The sequence below is a fragment of the Neovison vison genome, chromosome 4 (assembly GCF_020171115.1).
Source record: "Neovison vison isolate M4711 chromosome 4, ASM_NN_V1, whole genome shotgun sequence".
Classification (NCBI taxonomy): domain Eukaryota; kingdom Metazoa; phylum Chordata; class Mammalia; order Carnivora; family Mustelidae; genus Neogale; species Neogale vison.
The window spans coordinates 41,883,304-41,905,845 of NC_058094.1; the positions used below are offsets into that span (position 1 = coordinate 41,883,304).

General features: G+C 38.5%; 1 protein-coding gene across 7 annotated transcripts in view; it reads right to left on the reverse strand.

Annotated features, from left to right (window-relative positions):
* ESRP1 (epithelial splicing regulatory protein 1) overlaps positions 1 to 22,542 on the reverse strand; it is a 58,844-nt gene that overhangs the window by 5,460 nt on the left and 30,842 nt on the right. For 2 of the 7 annotated variants that reach the window (XM_044245282.1, XM_044245283.1), the window contains exons 13-16: positions 20,684 to 20,882; positions 16,929 to 17,097; positions 4,958 to 5,108; positions 486 to 595 (exon numbers count right to left, since the gene is read on the reverse strand). In XM_044245282.1, coding sequence (XP_044101217.1) covers positions 521 to 595; positions 4,958 to 5,108; positions 16,929 to 17,097; positions 20,684 to 20,882 — 594 coding nt within the window. In that variant the 3' untranslated portion in view covers positions 486 to 520. The remainder of the gene's footprint in view (positions 1 to 485; positions 596 to 4,957; positions 5,109 to 16,928; positions 17,098 to 20,683; positions 20,883 to 22,542) is intronic. The other 5 variants (XM_044245284.1, XM_044245286.1, XM_044245285.1 and 2 more) reach the window with 5 other exon arrangements.

Sequence of the window (22,542 nt, forward strand, 5' to 3'; positions counted from 1 at the left end):
TTGGGGAAGGAAAATAAGGAGATACTGCTTAAAAGGCATGAGGTTTCCTTTTGGCGTGATTAAGAGGTTTTGGAAATAGATAGAGATGGTTGCGCATGTTGTGAATACACTAAATGCCACTGAATTATAGACTTAAAAGCAATGGATTTTGTTATGTGACTTTTACTGCAGTTAAAGCAAAACCAAAAAAAAGCACACCCAACCTCCATTCCACACGAAATACAGCAAATGGATTCCCAAATAGAAAAGTTTTCCCTTAGCCCAAAATAACATGCAACTATTATCCATAAATGTTGCTTAGATACTGTCTTTTTGAATGACACACTGAATTCCAGTCTCCCATTTCTTCCAGGATTTCTGACCCTCCAACATCACACCGAAAAAAGGGGAAATCTCTCACCCAACTCGTAAGAAACACTTTCGAATTCTTGATCTCTATTTGTTTGGGCCCTTTATGATTAAGCTTTCACATCGTAGTGCCTTACCTTCTTTTCTGAGGATGGTCTAACTGCTGGGGCCCTTAAATACAAACCCATTCTTTGGGTAGAGTCCTGGCCTGGTCATTTGTGTGTACAAGTCCATCATCGGCTGCATACTAAAATGCAAGTTAGAACAAACAGGATCAAAAGATGGACAAACTGCCACTATGGATTATTAGTATTTCAACTGAGTAGATCTACCAACAGTATTACACTCTATTTAGACCAGAGGAAACAAGTTAAAACTCTTGGTATAAGCCACATACATAACCACAAATCCCAAGTCGCTACATCCTATTTAATATGTCTAAATACCATAAAACTTCCTTTTTAGGAAACTTCCTTCCTTCCTTAGGAAGGAAGTTTAATTGACCCAGGGAGAAGAAAAGAATACTGTGATACAGTCAACACCAAACCTTTCAGATCTTGCTAACGGTACAGTATCCATGATACCACAGGCGCGACTAGATACAAAGGAATTGAGTATCAACTATTTGCAAGGTACTGTACAATAAGCCCAGCATCTGCAAACAACTCTGTGAACTTTAAATATTAGCTGTTATTTGGAACATCAGCCTAATTCTTCAGGAGGACAAGTAAAAATATCAGCCATGAGAGGCCCAAAGAGATACCGATTAAAGCCAGTATTTTTAGAGGAAACAAAAACTAGCACTATGGAAACTGCAAAGCCTTTAACAGTAAAGGGTAAAGCACAGAGCAAATACAGTTAAAGGAATTATGTAAGAATACCAGAGAGTCCAGAATAAGAGGCCCATCAACTAAAATATAGATATGGGTTCATTTTCACAACCAGAAGGACATTCTTCTGACAAAGTATTTTCATGGTAGCTTGTCTTCATATAATCAGTTCTCATTCTATTAATCTCATTCATCAAAATGGGCCCAACCCAGGCACTTTAACTTTGTAAAATTACTGAATTTTTCTTATGTATATTTTTTAATCTCTGCACCCTATGTGGGACTCAAACTCATGACCCCAAGATCAAGAGTCACATGCTCTTCCAACTAAGCCAGCCAAGTACCCCTACAAATTAAAGATTTGATAGCAGAAAACATTTCCTGCATTGTGTTTTAGCCACAAGAATTCTTCCCTTTTTGTAAATCCTTGCCCTTTCTGGCTTCACACACCCTTTCCAAATATAAAGTATAGAAAAATTAAATTGAAGTACAAGGAGTTTTACTAATGGTAGGAGAAACATACATCTAAAAATTGTATTTAAATATAATGTTTATAGAAAATGACACAGGCCATTATTACCTCGACATTTTTTAAAGGCAGAATCAGAAACTACCAAGCAATTTCCTTCGCATAACCAATTATTACCACGTATTTGCTTAATTACATGACTATATTACATAACCATATAATAATCATAAATAATCAGAAAAATAAATGAAAACCTCCCATTAAATAAAAAATAGCAAGAAAAACACAATAAAGACAAACACAGAATTCACAGTTTTTAATCATCCTTCACTGATTTTGTCTTATGGTAAAGCTATACTTAAACAATCTGAAATCCTGTAAGTGGCTTATTATCAAAATAATGGAGTACAGGGTCTGCCGGGAAAAAGACGATATGGACTCTCAAAGCCAGAAAACATGAGCCTTTATGTTAGAGTGATACAAAAAATTTCAGATGCATGCATGTAACTGCCTTAAAGCTAAAATTACTGAAGACACTGGAATAATCTGATATACTCAAAATTGGGTAAGTGAGGTTCGGTAATCTTTAAGTGCTTTAGGCCCAACATGAGGCTTGAACTCACACTCTGAGATCAAGAGTTGCACGGTCTCCCGACTGAGCCAGCCAAGGGCCCCAGGTTCCTACATAATCCTAATTCATTGATCTAGTTCATACACTTCAAGCACTTCAGCAGTGAAGGTCAAATGCCTTGAGATGAAGTAATTTGCACAATCTTCTTACTTCTGATTATATCAGGTAACTCTAACCTTTAATGATTCCCAAGAAGCTAATAGAAAATAAACTACTACAAACTTATTTGATCTCAACTCTGAAGCAGGTCAATCTTTTAGCTCTCAATCTAAAAATAACTGCTTTTATTTGTTACTGGTAGAGTAAATACCTACTACAAAAGTCAGCCATAGAACTCTTCATAGTAAGAGCAAATTTGCTTGGGACGCCTAAGTGGCTCAGTCGGATGAATGTCTGACTTTGGCTCAGGTCATGATCCCAGGGTCCTGGGATCAAGTCCTGCGTCAGGCTTCTTAATGGGGAGCCTGCTTCTGCCTGCCTGCAGCTCCCTCTGCTTGTGTTCTCGGTCTCTCTCTCTCAAATAAAATCTTAAAGGAAAAACAAAAGAGCAATTTTGCTTCATGTCATATCCAGTTTCTATGTCTATGACCACTTAATTCTATTCAGTGTGAAGGTGTAAAGTTGATTAGTCAAAACAAAATATTAAACTAATTCAGCTGACCCCTAAAACCCGATACTTTGCTTGTAGCTTTCTAGAACTGGGGAACATTGGGAGAAAAATAAAAACTCAAATGTTTATCTTGGTCACATTAAATAATTTCTTCAATAGCTTTCACTGAAAGTCTCTATTCCTTTCATAACCTCATGAATCTCACTATGAAGTTTAGAAAGTAACTTTGTTTAGCCCTGCAAGAGCTCCCAATAGGTAGTATAATGGCTTAGGAAAGAAGCCAAGCATCTCCAATATTCCCCTTACCAGGAGTTTAAGTTACCCTCCACGGGAAGCAGAGGGTCCTAATGCAACATCACCATCCCTAAGTCTTTCCCCTCACTTCCTCTCACCACACAGGCATTTTGTCCTCTCACACCATCTCATCACAACAAGGGTGAGGGCAATACAGTAAAGATATTTAGGGAGAGAATGACCACATTCACATCTCTTTCGTTACAGTTGTACTTTATTATTGTTGATAATCTCTCACTGTGCCCAACTTACAAATTAGCACAGGCACGCAGGAATAAGAAAAAAAAGCATATATAGGGTTTGATACTATCTGCAATTTCAGGCATCCACTGGGGGTCTCAGACTGTGTCTTCTATAATGGGGAGATGAAGCATGAGAGACTGTGGACTCTGAGAAACAAACTGAGGGTTTTGGAGGGGAGGATGACGGGGGGGGAGGGGGTGGGTGAGCCTGGTGGTAGGTATTAAGGTGGGCATATGCTGCATGGCGCACTGGGTATGCTACACAAACAATGAATCTTGGAACACTGAAAAAAGAAAATAAAGTTAAAAAAAAAAATGTTTCTCCCATAGATAATGGGGGAAGACTCACTGATTTCTGAAAAGTTATCTTACCTCTAGTAAGAATGTATTAAACCAGGCAGCAACAAAAAACAACTCTGTCCAACCTTCCTTAGATTTTCTTCATTTGTCAGAAAATACTCTATGTTAAAAGCCCTTAAGACCATTAGAGTAACTTGGTGGGTTTGTGGTATCTCCACTGATTATTATTTTAGCTGAGCTCCACAATCCTCCATGATTCATGGATGCCAAGCTTGTAAACCCATTCTAAGAGCAACACAGCCTCTGTAGGCACAACCTGTATAACACCATACCGTAAATGTTCAAGGCCTATTTTAAGATTTGACAATTATGTCTATAAACGCTTTTCAACTCTGGAGAATCAAGCAAAGCTCAGTTCCAAGAAGAAAGATAATTTTTGCTATTGATGCAATTAAGCAGCTTCAGGATATTGATTTTTAGACAACGCAGGAAAGGAATTTGGGTTCTAGGTAATTATGTCATTTGTGGGAAAGAAAGGTTGCTCAGATGTGATGTCATTGAGGAGACTTTGCTTCCTGCTAAAGAGCTCTTATCAAAAAATGTGTCATTTTTCAGCTTGAGTCAGAAGACAACTGATGGACATCAGCAGTGGTAGAAAAATCCTGTAAGACTGAATGTTCGTTTTACAGGAATTACAGCAGATTATTTCATAAAAAGCTAATTATCCTACAGCTCATTTTAATAAGTTAGCCTCTAAAGATTCCTTGAGTCTCCTTTGTTTTTTTCCAGGTTAGGCAGAGGCCTCTAACCACTTCTTAAGTACTCAACTTTATGTTTAAGAACTTTTTCTTTTCTTGTTCATCAAGAATTTGAGGAAAACTACTCAGTAGCCAAGCCTATTCTACGTGAAAGACCCACAATGCTGGGTGCTCTAAAGAGCTTTCCCAAAGTAGCCCAATTTTCAAAAAAGAGCACCAACAAATTATGTTGAGACCATAAGAACAGCACGGAAAAGCGCTCATCTTGTCAAAGGGGTGAGTCTGAAGTGAGCACTCACATAACTAGTCCCTCGGACTTTGCCTCGGGTTCTTTTTGCCTCTGTAAGCAGATCTTGCAGCACAGGTACACATGACAGGTTCCAAGACTCTGCTTCTTTCCTGGCTGCTGCATTTTTCAAGAAAATCAACTTAAGTAATAAGGGCACTGTGTATTTTTCTTCTTCAAGCTACTGACCTGGTAACCTTGGAAGAAGTTAAGAATTTCCTTAACTCCAGTATTGTAGGCCAGGCCCTGCATTCTGACCACCGTGCCAGGCTGTGGAGGGACACCGCTAAGATTAGCAGCTGTAGGGAAGTAGCCAAGACTATTGGGCGAACCTGGGGGGCTAAAGGGAGAGAAAGCACAGTGAACCAACAGGAATAGACAATGTCCAATATTTACTCTAAAAACATTAGTTATTTAAGGAAACTGACTTTCTTAAGATGATCTTAGAATTCTCACTCATCTCTCCCAAGACAAGGAAGAACACCACAGCTGATCTGTCCCACACTTCCAGAAAGTCAAAAGTTGAAAAGTAGGACAGTTAATATAGAGTTAAGTGCAAGGCTTCCCCAGAGATCCAGTTCTGAGATTCTTAAAGGGACAGTCAGGAGAGAATTAAAGCTTCATAATCACATAACCACAAAGCACCACTTCCAAAGCCCAGCTCACTGATGATTAACTGGCTAGTTGCCAGAATAGTAAGGCATGAAATTCAAAGGACTTCTAGGAACCATAGCCACAGTGACCAAAAGTATCCAAAGTTATTGCTCCAAAGAATACACTGTTCCACCCATATGTACAAGCAACTGTACAGCACAAAACACAAAGTACCATAGCACTCATGAGTTAGTTCTTCCAACCTGACTAGAGAAAAAAAAAAAATGTACTGAAGTGGGTAAACTGGAAGGCACACATAATAAATTAAATCAATCACCATTAACACAAGGGGAAAATTGATGCTTGTGTCCTCTTGTTTATCTGCAGCAATTACCTCCAAGGAGAAAACCAACTGAATACATAATCATTCTTTATGTGGCAGCTCAAGTGATTACCATATTGTGAAATTAGTTTCACCCTGTCTCCCACCCAGCTGGTTTTTTTTTATCACAATTAGTGGCCAGATACTCATACTTGAAAATACACAGGTGGAAATTTTTAAAGGACCTTATTAAATTTTTAAATTTTTAAAGGACCTTAAATTAAATTTTTAAAGGACCTTAAAGAGTAATAAAGACCCACAGTTATAGATTATTAAATCTTATAAATCTAGGTAATTATCTGATTTCAAAGACCAGTAAACACATAATGGAAGGGACTAAAAATCTTTGAAATTATTTATCCTATATAATCCTAACTGATGGGTTAATGGGAATGGTGCCAGATGTACAAACAGTTCCAGGTTCCTTTTTTTTTTTTTTTTTTTAATTAGCACAATAACTTTGTGTAAGTCGCTTAATTTCTCGGAACTTCAATTTCATCATTTGCAAAATGGGCATAATAGCACCTTTTTAGTTTCACAGAATTGTTCTTCAGTTCAATGATACAACATACCAAATAACCCCGTAAGTCACACAATGAAGTAATTTATGTTATTTCCATAACCATCATTCCATTTTATCATTTTTAAAATATCAGAGCCTGAAAATATTACTTGACATCAAGCTGCCCTTAACCTTTTAGGTGTGTATAAAGCAGGGATCCTCAACTTGTTTGCATAGTAGAGATGTTTACTACTCTGTATGATTAGAACCTATTTAGAGACTAACAGTCAATCTATGTGCAACTAGGAGAGCAGAGACCGAGGGAATGCTGAACTTGACACCTGAGGAGAAATTTAGCCATCACTCAGACACACCTCATTTTTACAGAGGTAGAAAGAGAAACTAAATAATTTCCCAAAGGTCATACAACCAGTTAGTTCTTCACCAAACCAGAACCACTCAGATATTTCAGCCACCATTCATCATTCATGGACCATATTCTGCTCATGTCAAATGCCTGGTAGATACGCACTCTAATTCTCAAGAACCACCAAGCTTTCTCTGTGTATCTGTGTTACTAGGTTTCCATACTGACTATGAGCCTCAGACTGTTTCCACAGTATAGACCTTACTACCATGATTCTGTCCTGGCGCATTCTAGTCCTTCAGCTAAAGATCTCTTACAAATTAAATCTAGGTGTCTAGTACGTTCAAAATATAAACAAGACAAAACAGAAAAATGAAAGTTACCAACTGGAAATGTAAGGTTTTAAGTGACAATTATGTTCGGCATCTATAAGGTAGCGCCTACTCTCATGAAGCCTAAACATGGAAACATATCCTTGTTTTTTTGCACCAGGATTCCTGCTATACACAAGTTATCTTAAGGAAAATTAAACAATTTTTTATCTACCTGACAGGACACAAGAATAAGAATTTTCTAAACCTAAATGCGAAAGTCTTTCAGATTATTGAAATAGGAATCAACAAAAAGAATTTATAAAATAAAAGTGACAAGATGTAGGCAAGGTAAACCTCTAAGTAGAAAATAAAGAAATTACTAAAAAAAAAGGTAAAATCAAAAAACCAGTTAAGTATAATTTATAAGGTCCATACATAAAATAGATCAATTTCATTTTTATACACTATAGTGAAAATACAAATATGACATTAAGAAAGTAATTCCGGGGCACCTGGGTGGCTCAGTGGGTTAAAGCCTCTGCCTTCAGCTCAGGTCATGATCCCAGGGTCCTAGGATCAAACCCCACATCGGACTCTGCTCAGCAGGGAGCCTGCTTCCCTTCCTCTCTCTCTGCCTGCCACTCTGCCTACTTGTGATCTCTATCTGTCAAATAAATAAATACAATCTTTAAAAAAAAAAAAGAAAGAAAAGTAATTCCATTTACAAGAGCATCAAAAAAAAAATTTAGAAGAAATAAAATAGCTAGACCTGTACACTGAGAGTTAAAAGACATTGCTCAAAAATGAAACATAGTCGGGCGCCTGGGTGGCTCAGTGGGTTATGCCGCTGCCTTCGGCTCAGGTCATGATCTCAGGGTCCTGGGACAGAGAGTCCCGCATCGGGCTCTCTGCTCAGCAGGGAGCCTGCTTCCCTCTCTCTCTCTCTCTCTGCCTGCCTCTGTCTACTTGTGATCTCTGTCTGTCAAATAAATAAAATCTTAAAAAAAAAAAAAAAAAAAGAAACATAGTCTAAATACAAGGAAAGACAGCCCATGTTCACAAACAGAAGACTTAATATTGTTAAAATGACAATATGTCTAAATTCACCTAAAAAGATTCAATTCAATAGTATCAAAATTCCAACTGGGTTGTTACAAGAATCAAAAAACCTGAACCTAAAACATACAAGGAAATGCAAAGGACTCAGAAGAGCACACTCCCTTGAAAAAGAACAAAATAAGAGTTACACTTGCTAAATTTAAAACTTACTATAAAACTATAGCAATCGGGGTGCCTGGATGGCTCAGTGGGTTAAGCCTCTGCCTTAGCCTCAGGTCATGATCCCAGATCTTGGGACGAGCCCCACATCAGGCTCTCAGCTCAGCAGGGAACCTGCTTCTCCTCACCCCCCACCCCCTGCCTGCCTCTACTTGTAATCTCTGTCAAATAAATAAATAAAATCTTAAAAAAAAAATACAGTAATCAAGACAGTGTGGTACTTCCGTAAAGATTGGTAATGATCAGTGGAACAGAACTGAGTAGCCAGAAATAAACCCTAACATTTATGGTTCATTTGAGTTTTGGCAAGGATTCGGGGACAATTCATGAAGAAAGAATACAAAAGCAAACCTTGGAGATGTTGTGGGTTTCCAGACCACTGCAATAAAGTGAGTAACACAATACAGCAAATCCAATGAAGTTTCTGGTTTCCCAGTGCACATACAGCATTTGTTTAGACTATACTGTAATCTCCTAAGTGAGCAAAAGCTGTAGGCCCCAAAGCACAGTGGGTACACCTTAAAAATATTTTACGTTACAAAATGCTAAGGGCCACTTAAACTTTCAGCTAGTTGTAATTACTGATCACAGATCGTAACAAAATAAAAAACTGAAATATTTCAAAAAATTGCTTAAATGGGGGAGAGAAAAGGAGTAAATGGGGGCATCTGAATAGCTCAGTGGGTTAGGCCTCTGCCTTTGGCTCAGGTCATGGTCTCAGGGTCCTGGGATAGAGCCCAGCATCTGGCCCTCTGCTCAGCAGGGAGCCTGCTTCTCCCACTCTCTCTCTGCCTGCCTCTCCACCTACTTGTGATCTGTCAAATAAATAAATAAAATCTTAAAAAAAAAAAAAAAGAAAGAAGTAAACGCTGTGAAAAAGATGCTGTAGGATTGCCATAAACCTTCGATTTGAAACAAACAAACAAAAAAACCCCCAGAAACCCAGTATCTACAAAGTGCAGTAAAACAAGGTATGCCTGTTATCTTTTCCATAAATAATGCTGGGATAATGTACAAATGCCAAAAGAATGCATTTAGACTTCTATCTCATTTTTGGTTAGAAATGTAAAATGGAGGGGTGCCTAGCTTGCTCAAGTCAGTAAAACATGGGACTCTTGGTCTCTGGGTTGTGGATTCCAGCCCCATGCTGGGTGTAGACACTGCTTAAAAATAAAATCTTCAAGAGGCACCTGGTGGCTCAGTCAGCTGACTAAGTGTGACTCTTGGCTTCAGCTGAGGTCATGATCTCAGAGTCAAGAGACCCTCACGCTCCAAACTGGACAGAGAGCCTGCTTGGGATTCTCTCTACGCTTCCCCCAGCCCAACTCTCTCACTCTCTCTCATTCTTCAAAAAAAAATATTTGCCGAACCAAGAAAGATATATGATAATACTGGGGGCCAAGGTGCCTACATTATCAGACCACTCATTATACACATTATTGAAAACATGCCTTGTAATATACTTCCTTCATGTATTAATTACAAACTACTAAACATTGGTAATACTAATTAATGTTATCAATGACATTCAACACAGAGGCAGTGGTAGTGGGACAATATTCATAATTTGAAGACTTACCATATTTCTCTGGGAAAGAGAGAAGCAAAGTTTTATCTAATCTAAAGAAATAGGTTAGGTGAAAAGATTAGAGAACTACATTCTCCCCTCTAATGAGTTACAACACATTAACTTAGGAAACACTGCCTTGCAAAATTATTGCAGACTGTTTGTATTAACATTCGTAACACCATAGTGTTACAAAGACTATGTGTTTGGAAAGTGAGTGGAAAAACACTGTTTGAATCCCAGTTAAGTGTAAAGGCTGGAGTCAATTTTCATGTAGGAACTTTTTTAAAAAGGTTTTTTTTATTGGGGCGCCTGGGTGGCTCAGTGGGTTAAGCCTCTCCCTTCGCATCAGGTCATGATCTCAGGGTTCTGGGATCGAGTCTCACATCGGGCTCCCTGCACAGCAGGGAGCCTGCTTCCCCCTGCCCCCTACCTGCTGCTCTGCCTACTTGTGATCTCTGTCAAATTAATAAATAAAAATTTTTAAAAGATTTTATTTATTTATTTGACAGACAGAGATCACAAGTGGGCAAAGAGGCAGGCAGAGGGAGACGGGGAAGCAGGCTCCACGCTGAGCAGAGAGCCCGATGCGAGACTCGATCCCAGAACCCTGAGATCATGACCTGAGCCGAAGGGAGAGGCTTAACCCACTGAGCCACCCAGGCGCCCTGAATTTTTTTTCCTAAAGCAGTTTTTTTTCCCCTAAGCTCTGGGGCTCAACATGGGGCATGAACACATGACCCTGTAATCAAGAGTCAGTGCTTAACAAACTAAGCCACTCAGGTGCCATTAGAAACTCTTTTGAAAGTAATCTTGTTGCTTAATTGAAAGCACAAAACAACAACATAACTGATCCTCTTAGATGTTTAAAAGAAAAATGTTTATTTTTTAAAAAGATTTTTGAGAGTGTGTGTGTGCAAGAGAAAGCACATGGTGACTGGGGGGTAGGACGGGTTGTAGGGGGGAGAGGGGCAGAGGGAGGGGTAGAAGTAGGTTCCTCACAGAGCAGGAGTCCAACTGGGGGCTGTATCCTATGGCTCTGGGATCATGACCTGAGCTGAAGGTAGATACTTAATGACTGACCTACCCAGGCACCCCAGAAGAAAAAAATTTGAGGGGTGACTTGCTGAGGTACATCTGTCAGAGCATGTGACCCCTGATCTCAGGGTTTTGAGTTTGAGCCCCATGGTGGGTAAAGAGATTACTTAAAATAAAAATATTTAAATAAATAGAAGAACTCATAAGGAAAGTCAAAATAAGTCACTAACCTAAAACATTAAAATTCATAGACAAATGTCATTTCTTCCTTTAGGCCTCCTTCAGTGTAATCTCTCAAACATATACCAAAGAAATGTTTACAGCAATAAAGGTGAAAGAGGGTTATTTTATCAACACTGATGTATGTGTTTTATTAAATTCTCCTGCTTTACAGTCAGTAACGTTTGGAGAATAAGGTGCTTAAAGATATATTTGGCACACAAATAGTATCAGGTGAAAGAAATGGCCTCTAGGTTTTCTACTTTAAAAATATTTGTGAAGGGGGCGGGGAAGGTTGGGGCATGTGACTAGCCAGCTCAGTGGGCAGAGTGTGCAACCTACTTAAAGAAAAAAATATATATATATATTTAATATTTCATTTATTTGACAGAGATCACAAGTAGGCACAGAGGCAGGCAGAGAGAGAGAGGAAGAGAAGCAGGCTCCCCGCTGAGCAGAGAGCCCAATGCGGGGCTCAATCCCAGGACCCTGAGACCATGATCTGAGCTGAAGGCAGAGGCTTAACCCACTGAGCCACCCAGGCACCCCTGTCCTGGAATTTTTTTAAAATATTTTTTCTTTGGGGCGCCTGGGTGGCTCAGTGGGTTAAGCCTCTGCCTTCAGCTCAGATCATGGTCTCAGGGTCCTGGGATTGAGCCCCGCATTGGGCTCTCTGCTCAGCGGGGAGCCTGCTTCTCTTCCTCTCTCTCTCTGCCTGCCTCTGTGCCTACTTGTGATCTCTGTCAAATAAATAAAAAAAATCTTAAAAAAAAAAAAAATTCCAGGACAGGAGTAGAGCAGGGTAAACTGAAACAGATGAAATAATATTATCACAAGCAGGGAGAAGATGATCTCTTGACTGAAAATTTCTGTAATAGTTTTCTTAATGTTATGCTTGAAAGTAACATGATACAAATTTTTTAAGAAAAAATTCTTAGAAAAACAAGTTTACAAATCAGAACAAATTGTATTAGGTGTTTTGAATGGTTATTTTTCCTTGATGTTCACCACACTATAATTTTCTGCCATGCTAAAAAGATTGTTAAGCACATTTACATTTTAAATCCCTGAACTACTCATTACATGAATAAAGTCTTCAGCCTAGCTGATTACAACTTTGACTTTATTACTATGAAAGCTATACTGAATTGTCACGGACTGTAGAGTTAACTGCCCACAGCAGTTCTTGCTTATGTGATTTAGAACTGTCATCCAAACTGAAAAACTTCAGTTATAATCATTCCCACCAACAAAAATTATCTGACGCTTCTCCATTATTACAACTTTGCTTGATACTACTCTATTACTACAGTATTCTGGTATCACTTCATTGTATGCTGAATTCCAGCTTGTATTTGTAACACTAAATATTTAAGTTATAAAATATTATTTTAGGGGCACCTGGGTGGCTCAATGGGTTAAAGCCTCTGCCTTCAGCTCAGGTCATGATCCCAGGAGGCTGGGATCAAGCCCCACATCGGGCTCTCTGCCTGCCTCTCTGCCTATTTGTGATCTCGGTCAAATAAATAAATTTTTTAAAAAATTATTTTTTTTTAAGATTTTTTTTTTTTAAAATTATTATTTGACAGAGATCACAAGCAGGCAGAGAGAGGCTCGATCCCAGGATCCTGAGATCATGACCTGAGCCAAAGGCAGAGGTTTTAACCCACTGAGCCACCCAGGCACCCCTAAAAAAATTATTTTAATAACCAAGAAAAATATAACACCATACTAAAGATATATTTTATTCGTTCCCGGGTTTCGGCACCAAAAAAAAAAAAAAAAAAAAAGATACATTTTATCTTTTTTCCTAGTCTTTTGGAAAACTTTCACCAAATAAACTGGCTGCCAAATGTTACTATTGGGACAAACCTGGTGAAGTGTATAGGAGATCTCTCCCCACTATTTGTTACAATTGCACGGGAATGAAATTACTTAATTCAAAAGCTAGGCACTGAAAATACAAAATATAGGCATCTCTCAGAGGGTTGGTATTTTTTTGGTTCAAATGTGAAGAATTTCAAAATAGAATACATAAATGCTATACAACAAACCAAACAATGCAGAATGCCTCAATATTATTACATATACATATTCACTGCTTAAGTAGAATAAGCTGATTAAATAATGAATGGAAACGAAGCACACTCATGAATAAAATATCCCTTGCCCTCTTTCTTGATTCAAGGTGGTATGTTACTTATTTAATGCCCTACCAAAGGTAAGGTGATGCATATAAAGACATGTATGTGAATCTGGCTTTCCTTAAATTGGATGGCACAGAACTGAAAAATCAACGTGTTTCACCTATGCCACAGGTTTGGTGCAAAGGAGAATATACTTTTCTAGGAAAAATGAAAGGGGAGAGAAAAGGTGTGATAGATAAAATGGAGTTCTCAGTGATAAGCAGGATAGGCAGAGATGTATCTGCCCTTCTAATTCCTTTGTATCCTCGGCTAAGCGCTAGGATACTGGGTAACTGAAACGGTCTTCAAAATGGGAGAGGAAAGTCCATAAGCAGAAAATGAAACCACATATGCTTTTATTTCACTCATTCTTCAAAATGTTATTATCACAGCCACACATTTAGGCTGCTAAAAACTCCTTTAATGGTTCAAAAAAAAAGTTTCACGTTTTCTCCTTAAATGTTCCTCAAGTAACCCAAATCCTTATGATAAAAGATGTTGTATCTCAGAGCAGCAGCCACTGGAGAGTTTATCTTCAAAAAAATTTTTTTTAAAGATTTTATTTATTTATTTGACAGGCAGAGATTACAAGTAGGCAGAGAGGCAGGCAGAGAGAGAGAGAGAGAGGAGGAAGCAGGCTCCCTGCCGAGCAGAGAGCCCAATGCAGGGCTCCATCCCAGGACTCTGGGATCATGACCTGAGCTGAAGGCAGAGGCTTTAACCCACTGGGCCACCCAGGCACCTCTATCTTCAAAATTTTTAAATAGACCAAATTAGAGATAAAATAAGGACAAATGCCCTCCAGCTGAAGAAGTCCTCTGATGTCACTGACTTAGCACAGGGTCACACATGCATTCTGTCAGCCACTCTATACTAGGAAGAGTCTATGTTTTATGAATCGTATTCCCAATAGATCTCACATTTGCTCAGTTAAACTGGAAGTTAAAAACAGTTAAAACTGGGGTGCCTCGCTGGCTCAGTCAGTAGCGCATGTGACTCTTGACCTCAGGGTGGTGGGTTTAAGCCCCATGCTGGGGATAGAGATTACTTTTAAAAAATACATAAATAAATAAAATCTTTAAAAAAAAAAGTTAATCACTTCTTTTCGAGGTGACATGCTTTAAAAAAAAAGAGGGGAGGGTGTCTGGGTAGCTCAGATGGTTAAGCACTGGCCTTTAGCTCAGGTCATGATCTCAGAGTCCTAGGATGGAACCCCACATTGGGTTCCCTGTTCGCTGGGGAGCCTGCTTCTCCTTCTCCCTCTGCTGCTCCCCCAGCTTGTGCTCTCTCACTCTCTCTGTCCAATAAATAAGTAAATCTAAAAAACCAAAACAAACAAACAAAAAAAACCCCAAAACAAACAAACAAAACTGCAAAATAGGGACACCTGGATGGCTCGGTCAGTTAATCGGCAGCATTCAGCTCAGCTTATGATCTATCTCAGGGTCCTGGGATGGAGACCTGCATCCTAGGGCTCTGCACTCAGCAGGGAGTCTGTCTCCCTTCCCCTTGGCCCCTCCCCCCCTACTGGTGCTCTTGCTCTTTATCAAATAAATAAAATCTTTCCAAAAAAATCTACAAAATACATTAGCATCTTAACCTCTTGAAGAACACACTGAATTAATCTCAAGTTAAATCTCCTGACATCCTGAGGTAGAAGGGTAATCAAAGATCTTTCTTAACGACATATTTCATTAAAAAGAAGGGAATTTTAAAACCTTTAATCTTAGAAAAGACAAGAACTCTAGAGTGTCTGATTAATATCCCTTTTTGCCTCACAGACACTCTCTTAAGTCTTCCCCATTATGAGGGAATATGGTCAAAATACACTTGAAAACTTACACAGGAATTTTTCAATAGCCTCAAATGCCTTTTAGTCAGGTCAGGTTAGAAAATTAGTGGTATTCTGCTATTTTACAGTTTGGGATTTGTTTTTAAATTATTCTAGATTTTGCAGTATAAGACGACATTCTCGTGTTTAAACACTTTGTGTGGATAATCTCACTACAATTAGGGAAATGTCAATTAAAATAATGAAATATGTTAGGGGTTATTTGAAAGTATTAATTTTAATTTAATACACATAACCTCCAATTAAAATTTTCATTTCTGGGGCACCTGGGTGGCTCTGTCGGCTAAGCAACCTGACTCTGGATTCCGGGTCAGGTCATGATCTCAGGGTCATGAGACTGAGCGCCACACTGGGCTCCATACTCAGCGGGGACTCTGCATCTCCCTCCCCCTACTTGCACTCTCTAAAAAGAAGTATTTTTTAAAAAATCCCTTTCTGTGAAATTGTCCACAGAAATATAAGTACTTAAAGATCAATATGAGCTTTGTTTAGCAGAGAAAAACTTTTTTAAAATTAGAGGTCTAAAAATAAAGGAGTTGTTAAATTCTGATGTATTTTCACCCTTGTGACATCATGTGGAAGTTGCAAGAATGAGGTGAATATATATTCCTTAGGGAAGATGTCGATGAAAAAAAAAGAAAACACAAAACAAAAGGGACAAGTGAGCAGTTCATGTTAATGCCACATTATTCAGAAGTACACATGTATGTCTTTATTACCAAACCAGTAACAGCAACTGCTTCTAGACTTAGAGGTGTATAAAATGGCAATCTGCTTTTACTCAGTCCTTTTTTTTTTTCCCCCCAAATTTATTTATTTGACAGAGACCCAGCAGGAGAGGGAACACAAGAACGGGAGTGGGAGAGGGAGAAGCAGGCTACCCGAGCAAGTAGCCAGCTGTGGGGCTTAATCCCAGGACCCTGGGATCATGACCTGAGCCAAAGGCAGAGGCTTTAACCCACTGAGCCACCCAGGCGCCCCAGGCCTGGTGTAATTTTTAAAATTTTGAGCAATACTGCTTGAGCCAAAGTAAAATTGTGTGTTAATAAAAATGCATCTTAATAAAGTTTGAATTTTAATAAAATAAGTTTTTATTTTAATAATGAACCAGTCACTGGCTAAACAGATCTTTTTGAAAAGCGAATTTGAAAATGAGGGCATTCTACATCCAAGTTAGAATTACAAGCAATCAGACCTAGAAGGGACTTCCAAAAATTTGGCCAATCTCCTCATTTTGTAAGAACCAGAAAGGTTAAGTGACTTGTCCAAGTTAGACTAAGAGCTCAGAGTAAATCTCAGGTCTTTCAACTTTCAGACCAGTAGTTTTCTCTCCATCGTACCTGTTGCTTTCCAGAAATTGAGCACAACCATAAAGAATAAATCAGATTGAAAATACGTTAATTCTAACAAAGTACTGAATAATCTCATCTTAGACAAGTCAGAACTGATCTGGGGGGGAAGCATGGAAGTTCTATAAAATTTAAAACAGTATTTATTATGGGTGAATATGTGAACTGATGCGACTTTAGACTATAATGGATCTTATGATTTTCCTGTTTTATAATCTGTTCACAGGATATTGCCACGCTGTTACGATGCCTACTTATGGCCCTGTGACAGGAGAAGGAAAAAAAGAAAGTTGTATACATATGTGACCTAAGAGATTCTGCTGTCCAGATATGGTTAAAAAACAAACTTATTTTGGTCCTGAAACAGACTTCTTGGTCAGAGAGGTAGGACAGAAGCAAGATTGCCATCCGAATCTTCAGTGGCAAACAGTATTCTTTTGTGAACTCAGCTACTGCCTATCAAAGGAGTCCTTTGTTTCTGTCCCTCATTTCCACTTCCATCAGAGCCTTACCTGGGATAGTATGCAGTGTAGTTCATGAAGAGCTGAGTGCCCGCTGGGTAGTAGGCTGTGGTGGGCTGCAGTGCTCGTGGATTCAAAAGCACAGAGGGCTGATAAATGGCAGCTTCGGTAGGAATTACTGCTGCAGGAGCTGGAAATGTGTAGGAGGGAGGAGACAGGCCTAAATAAGCAAAGAGAGAGACTTTGAGATATACTGTTCCCAAAGGACAATTTTTGCTAGCTCTCAAGTCATGACGTCACTGCTCTACACATACATACATTTTAAAGACACCAGTTCTTTATCATCCCAAACAACTTCTCTTTATTGTATATAATTAGTATTTTCTGAAATTTTTGTAACAATGTGAAATTTCTCAAATGTAATCTTCTTAAAAGTTTGAAAACAATTTTTTTTAATAGTGGGTAATTTTTTGGTAAATTTTCGATTCATTAATCATTGAATCCTAATCTTCCATGTGATATTTGATTAAAATTTCCAAGCAACATCCTTTGATTATATAGATTAACACCTAAATATAATCTCAAAACCTGAAGAGCTAGAAATTGGTGAAAAAACCATTTTGTGACATAGGAGTAGAAAACAAAAAATCACAAGTGCCAGTTACCACAAACTAACCCTTTGAGGAAAGAAACACAGGACTGACATTTAGTATAACTTCACACTAAAAGCTGGGTGGTTTGTTGCTTTTATGAGAGCTATGCTTCTCTTTCACCTTGTTCTCTACTCTGTAGTACAATTAAGATGAAAATGGTTAGGATAAAAATGATTTCACAAGTCCTAAGCCAAAGCATAGATGGGTGCCAGAGTGAACTGACCTAAGAGTAGATTAACTCTGCATTATTTCCACCTAAATGAACCCCAGAAGATGGACTCTGAAGCTTAGCTCCATCTTTGGACCTGTTCTAAAAAAGAAACCACCACCCAAAAAACCCCACTACCCAGCCTGAAAAATAACTCAAGAAAAAACATGTTCAAGCCTTCCTGAGAGTCGGCTGATAAAAAGCGGACTGCAGTTGAAGAGAAAACAGAAAGGATAAAATTCTATTATCTTCTAGCTATTCAACATCTTCCAGGCCCCGTAACTCTTTAAGCCATACTAGTTACTGCTCAACAGCTAGAACACGTGGGATGAACACAACTTTCTAGGCCATCTGCGTTCAACAGAACAGAACAGGTCATGGAATGGTTGCCTGAAGTTAGAATTCTTCAATTTTTTTTACCTAGAACCATCTAATATATTTTGCGAATAGCAGAGGCCCAAGGGATACCTTTTCACAGGAAAATCTCTACTGTCTCGTGTGTTTCTTGGGAGTTTCTACATATGTATGGAGATAAGGAAGACAGTCTGCTGCACAGGGTTACATAAACCAAAGACCAACACAGCAATCTCATATTCAACTTTTAGGTATCTCCTTCATAATTTACCAAAAACTGTGCTGCATTTTCAATACTTAATGTAGATTAAGTTTTAAAATGAAGATTCCTGAGCTTAAAGACTCCACAAAAGGGCAAACAGAGCAAACTGAGGCACCTAAGTAATATAGAAAATTATGAAGCCTCTGCCTGTACCTTGCTTTCAAAACTATCAAGTAATTTGTTACAGGACAATATAAAAAAAGGCTGAAATTTTTAATAATAGATTAGGCTGCCCACGTTTGGATATTCCTCAAATGAAAGGACAGCTATTCTTATACTCTTAAAGAATCAGATGTGTGTATTTATAGATTACTTTAGAAAAGTAGAGTTTACCTTCAAATGTTCAACTTTTTGAAAAAGTTAAAATTTCAATAAACAAAGTTTAAAACTTTGAAAAACACTGAGACTACAGCAGCATTTCTTTCCCAGATTTAATAAGAAACTCCACAGGGGGTATTTGACTTTTAACTTTTTTAGTTGTTGAGAGCAAATTTTAAAAAATATGCAATTTCTCTAAGTTTTTTGGTTGCCGTAAAAATGGAAAATCACCTTTTTTTTTTTTTTTAAAGATTTTATTTATTTATTTGACAGAGAGAAATCACAAGTAGGCAGAGAGGCAGGCAGAGAGAGAGAGAGGGAAGCAGGCTCCCCGCTGAGCAGAGAGCCCGATGCGGGACTCGATCCCAGGACTCTGAGATCATGACCTGAGCCGAAGGCAGCGGCTTAACCCACTGAGCCACCCAGGCGCCCAAAATGGAAAATCACCTTAAGTGAGTTTGTAGGTTAAAAAAAAAAAAGTCCAAAAAAAAAAAAGTCCAGTTGAATACGTATAATATTAGCATGTGTCAATTGGAATTCTGACTTTTTTTTTTTTAAATGAGTGAATTCTCCTGCTCAAGTAGCAAGCAGTCAATTTTGGTTAAGATTTTTTGGGGATATTAAAATACATAGACATCTATTTTTGTGTGGAAAACCATTTTAAGTTTTTTCTATTACCTTAGGGTTTGTGAGAGGAAAGGGGGAAAAAAAAATGAAAGTCTTGTGAAGAAAGTCTGTAATGATCAGTTTTCACCAGGAAGAGACAGAGGTAAAAGAATACCATAGCAGAATAAATTGGGTTATACAGTATGAAGAAATCCCCTTATCTCACAATGCTTGATAAGATTATCACTCAAGGAAATCATAAATGTTACTGATAATATCAGTTGTTTATGGACAGAATACATGGGACTAAGATCACTCTAAAACACCACTTAAAACCAATCATAAGTTTCCAGAACTTGACATTCATTAGTCATAAACTCTTAGATATTCACCAACAGCAAGCAGCAGATGAATGGAATTATTAGCATTTAGGAAGTCCAAGGGGGAAAAAAAAAGGATTAAGCCCCACTGAATGTTCTATATGAAAAATACTTTATCAAATAGTTTTGAGATAGATCCCTCTTTACAGAAAGTGATGTCCTAACACACTCCATTTTATTGGGATCAAATACATAATCCAGTTAACTTTCTCCATTATCTTTGGGCTATATCCCAAGTGCTACATTCTTTAAACATACCCAGTATTGCTCCTAACAAGGTATGTCTTACTCAAAAGTGAAAATTGTGTCAAAAAGATTCAAGTTTTAACATCAGATCCACAAATGTTCCTTAGTTACAAACCACAACATGGTGTCCAGACTAAAGGGCTTATTCCTCTCACACAGGATTCCAGATGGCTTGCACCCAGGTGCCAATGAGCAAGAGCATGGCTTGAAATTAAGCACTGATCCTGCGATCCAATGGAAACTTTGGCTAATTTATTTACGCATTTATAATTTATTACTAACTAGCTCTTTCAAGATATCCTGGAGAACAAGAGACGTGCTCCCCAGATTGTCCTCTCCAAAGCAATACTTAATGCTCAAAAAATTAAAAATGCAAAATGGGATAGCAAATCACCCTTCCAAAAAAAAAGAAAAAGAAAAAGAAAAATGATCTAGCCATATTTATTTTACCTTTAAATGCGTATTAAAATATCTACATAGCCAGGTTGCCTCCCAGAGTCAGTGCTTATCTTGAGCACACTAAGCCTCAGAAATCAAGTGCTTATCACTGGAAAAGCAAGAATATAATTTGAAAGGAGGTATTCGTAGCATCTCTAATTATGGGTGTCCACAACCAAGGTCTTAAATGATTACCAGATACTACCAATTTCAGATGGGAAAGCCTTATATAACCCCTCACCTGCCTGAGAAAGAACCAGGGGCACAGAAAGTTATGAAAGCAGCTTAAGCACCTACCAGCATATAGCGTAGAAGAGCGCCAAGACCCAAGAAAAACTTACATGGTAACTTACATGGCGGTGGGGATAAGCCATTTCGATTTAAAGTGCCCCCCATTAACACAAAGTTCATCTCCTCAGCTGAACACTGAAAGACTTCAACATATCTGTCCTTCATGGTTTTTTTATGACACTTCTGTGCAGCCATAAATGCTCTGTCCGCAGACTTCATCTGGATAAAGGCATCTCCTGATGGGCGGCCCTGAGCGTGTGGGGGAAGAATAAAAACAAAAGGAGACTGTCTCCTTCAACAAGGAAATGGTTGCTTACAAAACATGCAAAGTGACAATCACCCACAGTACAGACATTTTAGCCACAAAATCTGGGTGACAAGTGTAGTCTACGGAAATCTAACTTGCATTTTATCACCTAATCACCAGAACGGCCCACAATACTCTGGAGAGAGTTTTGAGAGCTCATAGCTGAAAACAATCCTTTCTCATTTCTACTAATTAGTATCAGATTTACAGGGTTTTGAAAGGGTCTCCTTAGAACTGGTTTCAAAGTATAGGACTATAGATTGGGTTTTGACTTTCTGAAAAATCCAATTAAATTTTATTTGATTGACAAGTAGGAACACCAGGATAAGAGTTTTATGTGTGCTCCTACATGAAGCTGAATAAACCAGTGTTCTGTGTTGGCTCTCAGCTGTCTGTCACTGACCTGCAAGATCCCTTTTCCTTCTCCCTGAAGCCTAGGTTGGGATGTGGGTGTAGGAACAGAGAAGGGGGAGAAGGAAATGGGAACTGCAAAGCACAGGGAGGGTAGGTGAAAGCTGTATCATCAGCCTTGCTTAGGAGTCTTCCTCTCACCTCTTCCCTGGCACCTCCACCTAAACCTCAGCCAGACACGTGTTTATAGACATTTCCTCTATTAGTAACTGCTTGCTAAAAATCCTGTTTCAAACCAAGCTGACCTCTATTTCACCGAATCAGAACATGTTGGTTTTCTTTAATATGGACATTTTATGGGGGAGAAAAAGACATGATCAGCTTTTAAGACTCCCTTCCTTTTTTTATGGATTTCTTTAAAAGTCTCTAAGGGACTATTTTGTGCAAATTATAACCATGCAAGTTACCATAACAGTTACCATACCAGGGAAATCAGGGATACCAGGGAAACCCAATCCAAGATGGAAACCTAACATCTTCAAGGTAGCTAAAAGCTCGACCATCATTCAAGCAGCATTTCTCCCAAATGCAATCACATAGGTCACGTGGGTCAATAACAGGCAAATATGTCCACTGTGGTTAATCAAAGAACAAAAATAGCCCCTAGATTATTAGAAATGGTGCTCAAAGAGAAACCAAACAATTTCCTGGCAATGCTGAATTGTAGGGAAGTTTTATTCAAAAGGACTCCCACCAGTGAAGCATGCTGAGAGGGTACATAGATTAAAAGTTGCAGAGTTTAATACTGACACGAGAGTTAGAACTAGCATGTGCTGGTGTGGAAAACCAAGCCAGGGACTCAGCAGGTTCGTTGGTTCCTCATACCCAGACTAGGAATTTAGAAAAATATTGGTATTTCCAGTACACACCTATATCCAACCCATAACGCTCAGAGAAAACTTTTAAAAACTAATGCAGCCTTGCTTTTAAGAGTTCCAAAATTTTAATGGGACTCACTGTGGTTTACAGGTTTTTAAAAATTCTTCTCCACTCACCACAGCATACAATCCTGGTGACTTATTTAGCAAGTAATAGGACTGATTTCATTTAACCAAAAATCAGGAGACACCAAGACAGAACTACTTTTTATATGCCTAGAATATATACTTGTGTACCATTAGAATTCGGTTATCCTTTGATGGAGGCTTCCCAACAATTCATTAACACGTTTGAGCACCCGTTATGATCACC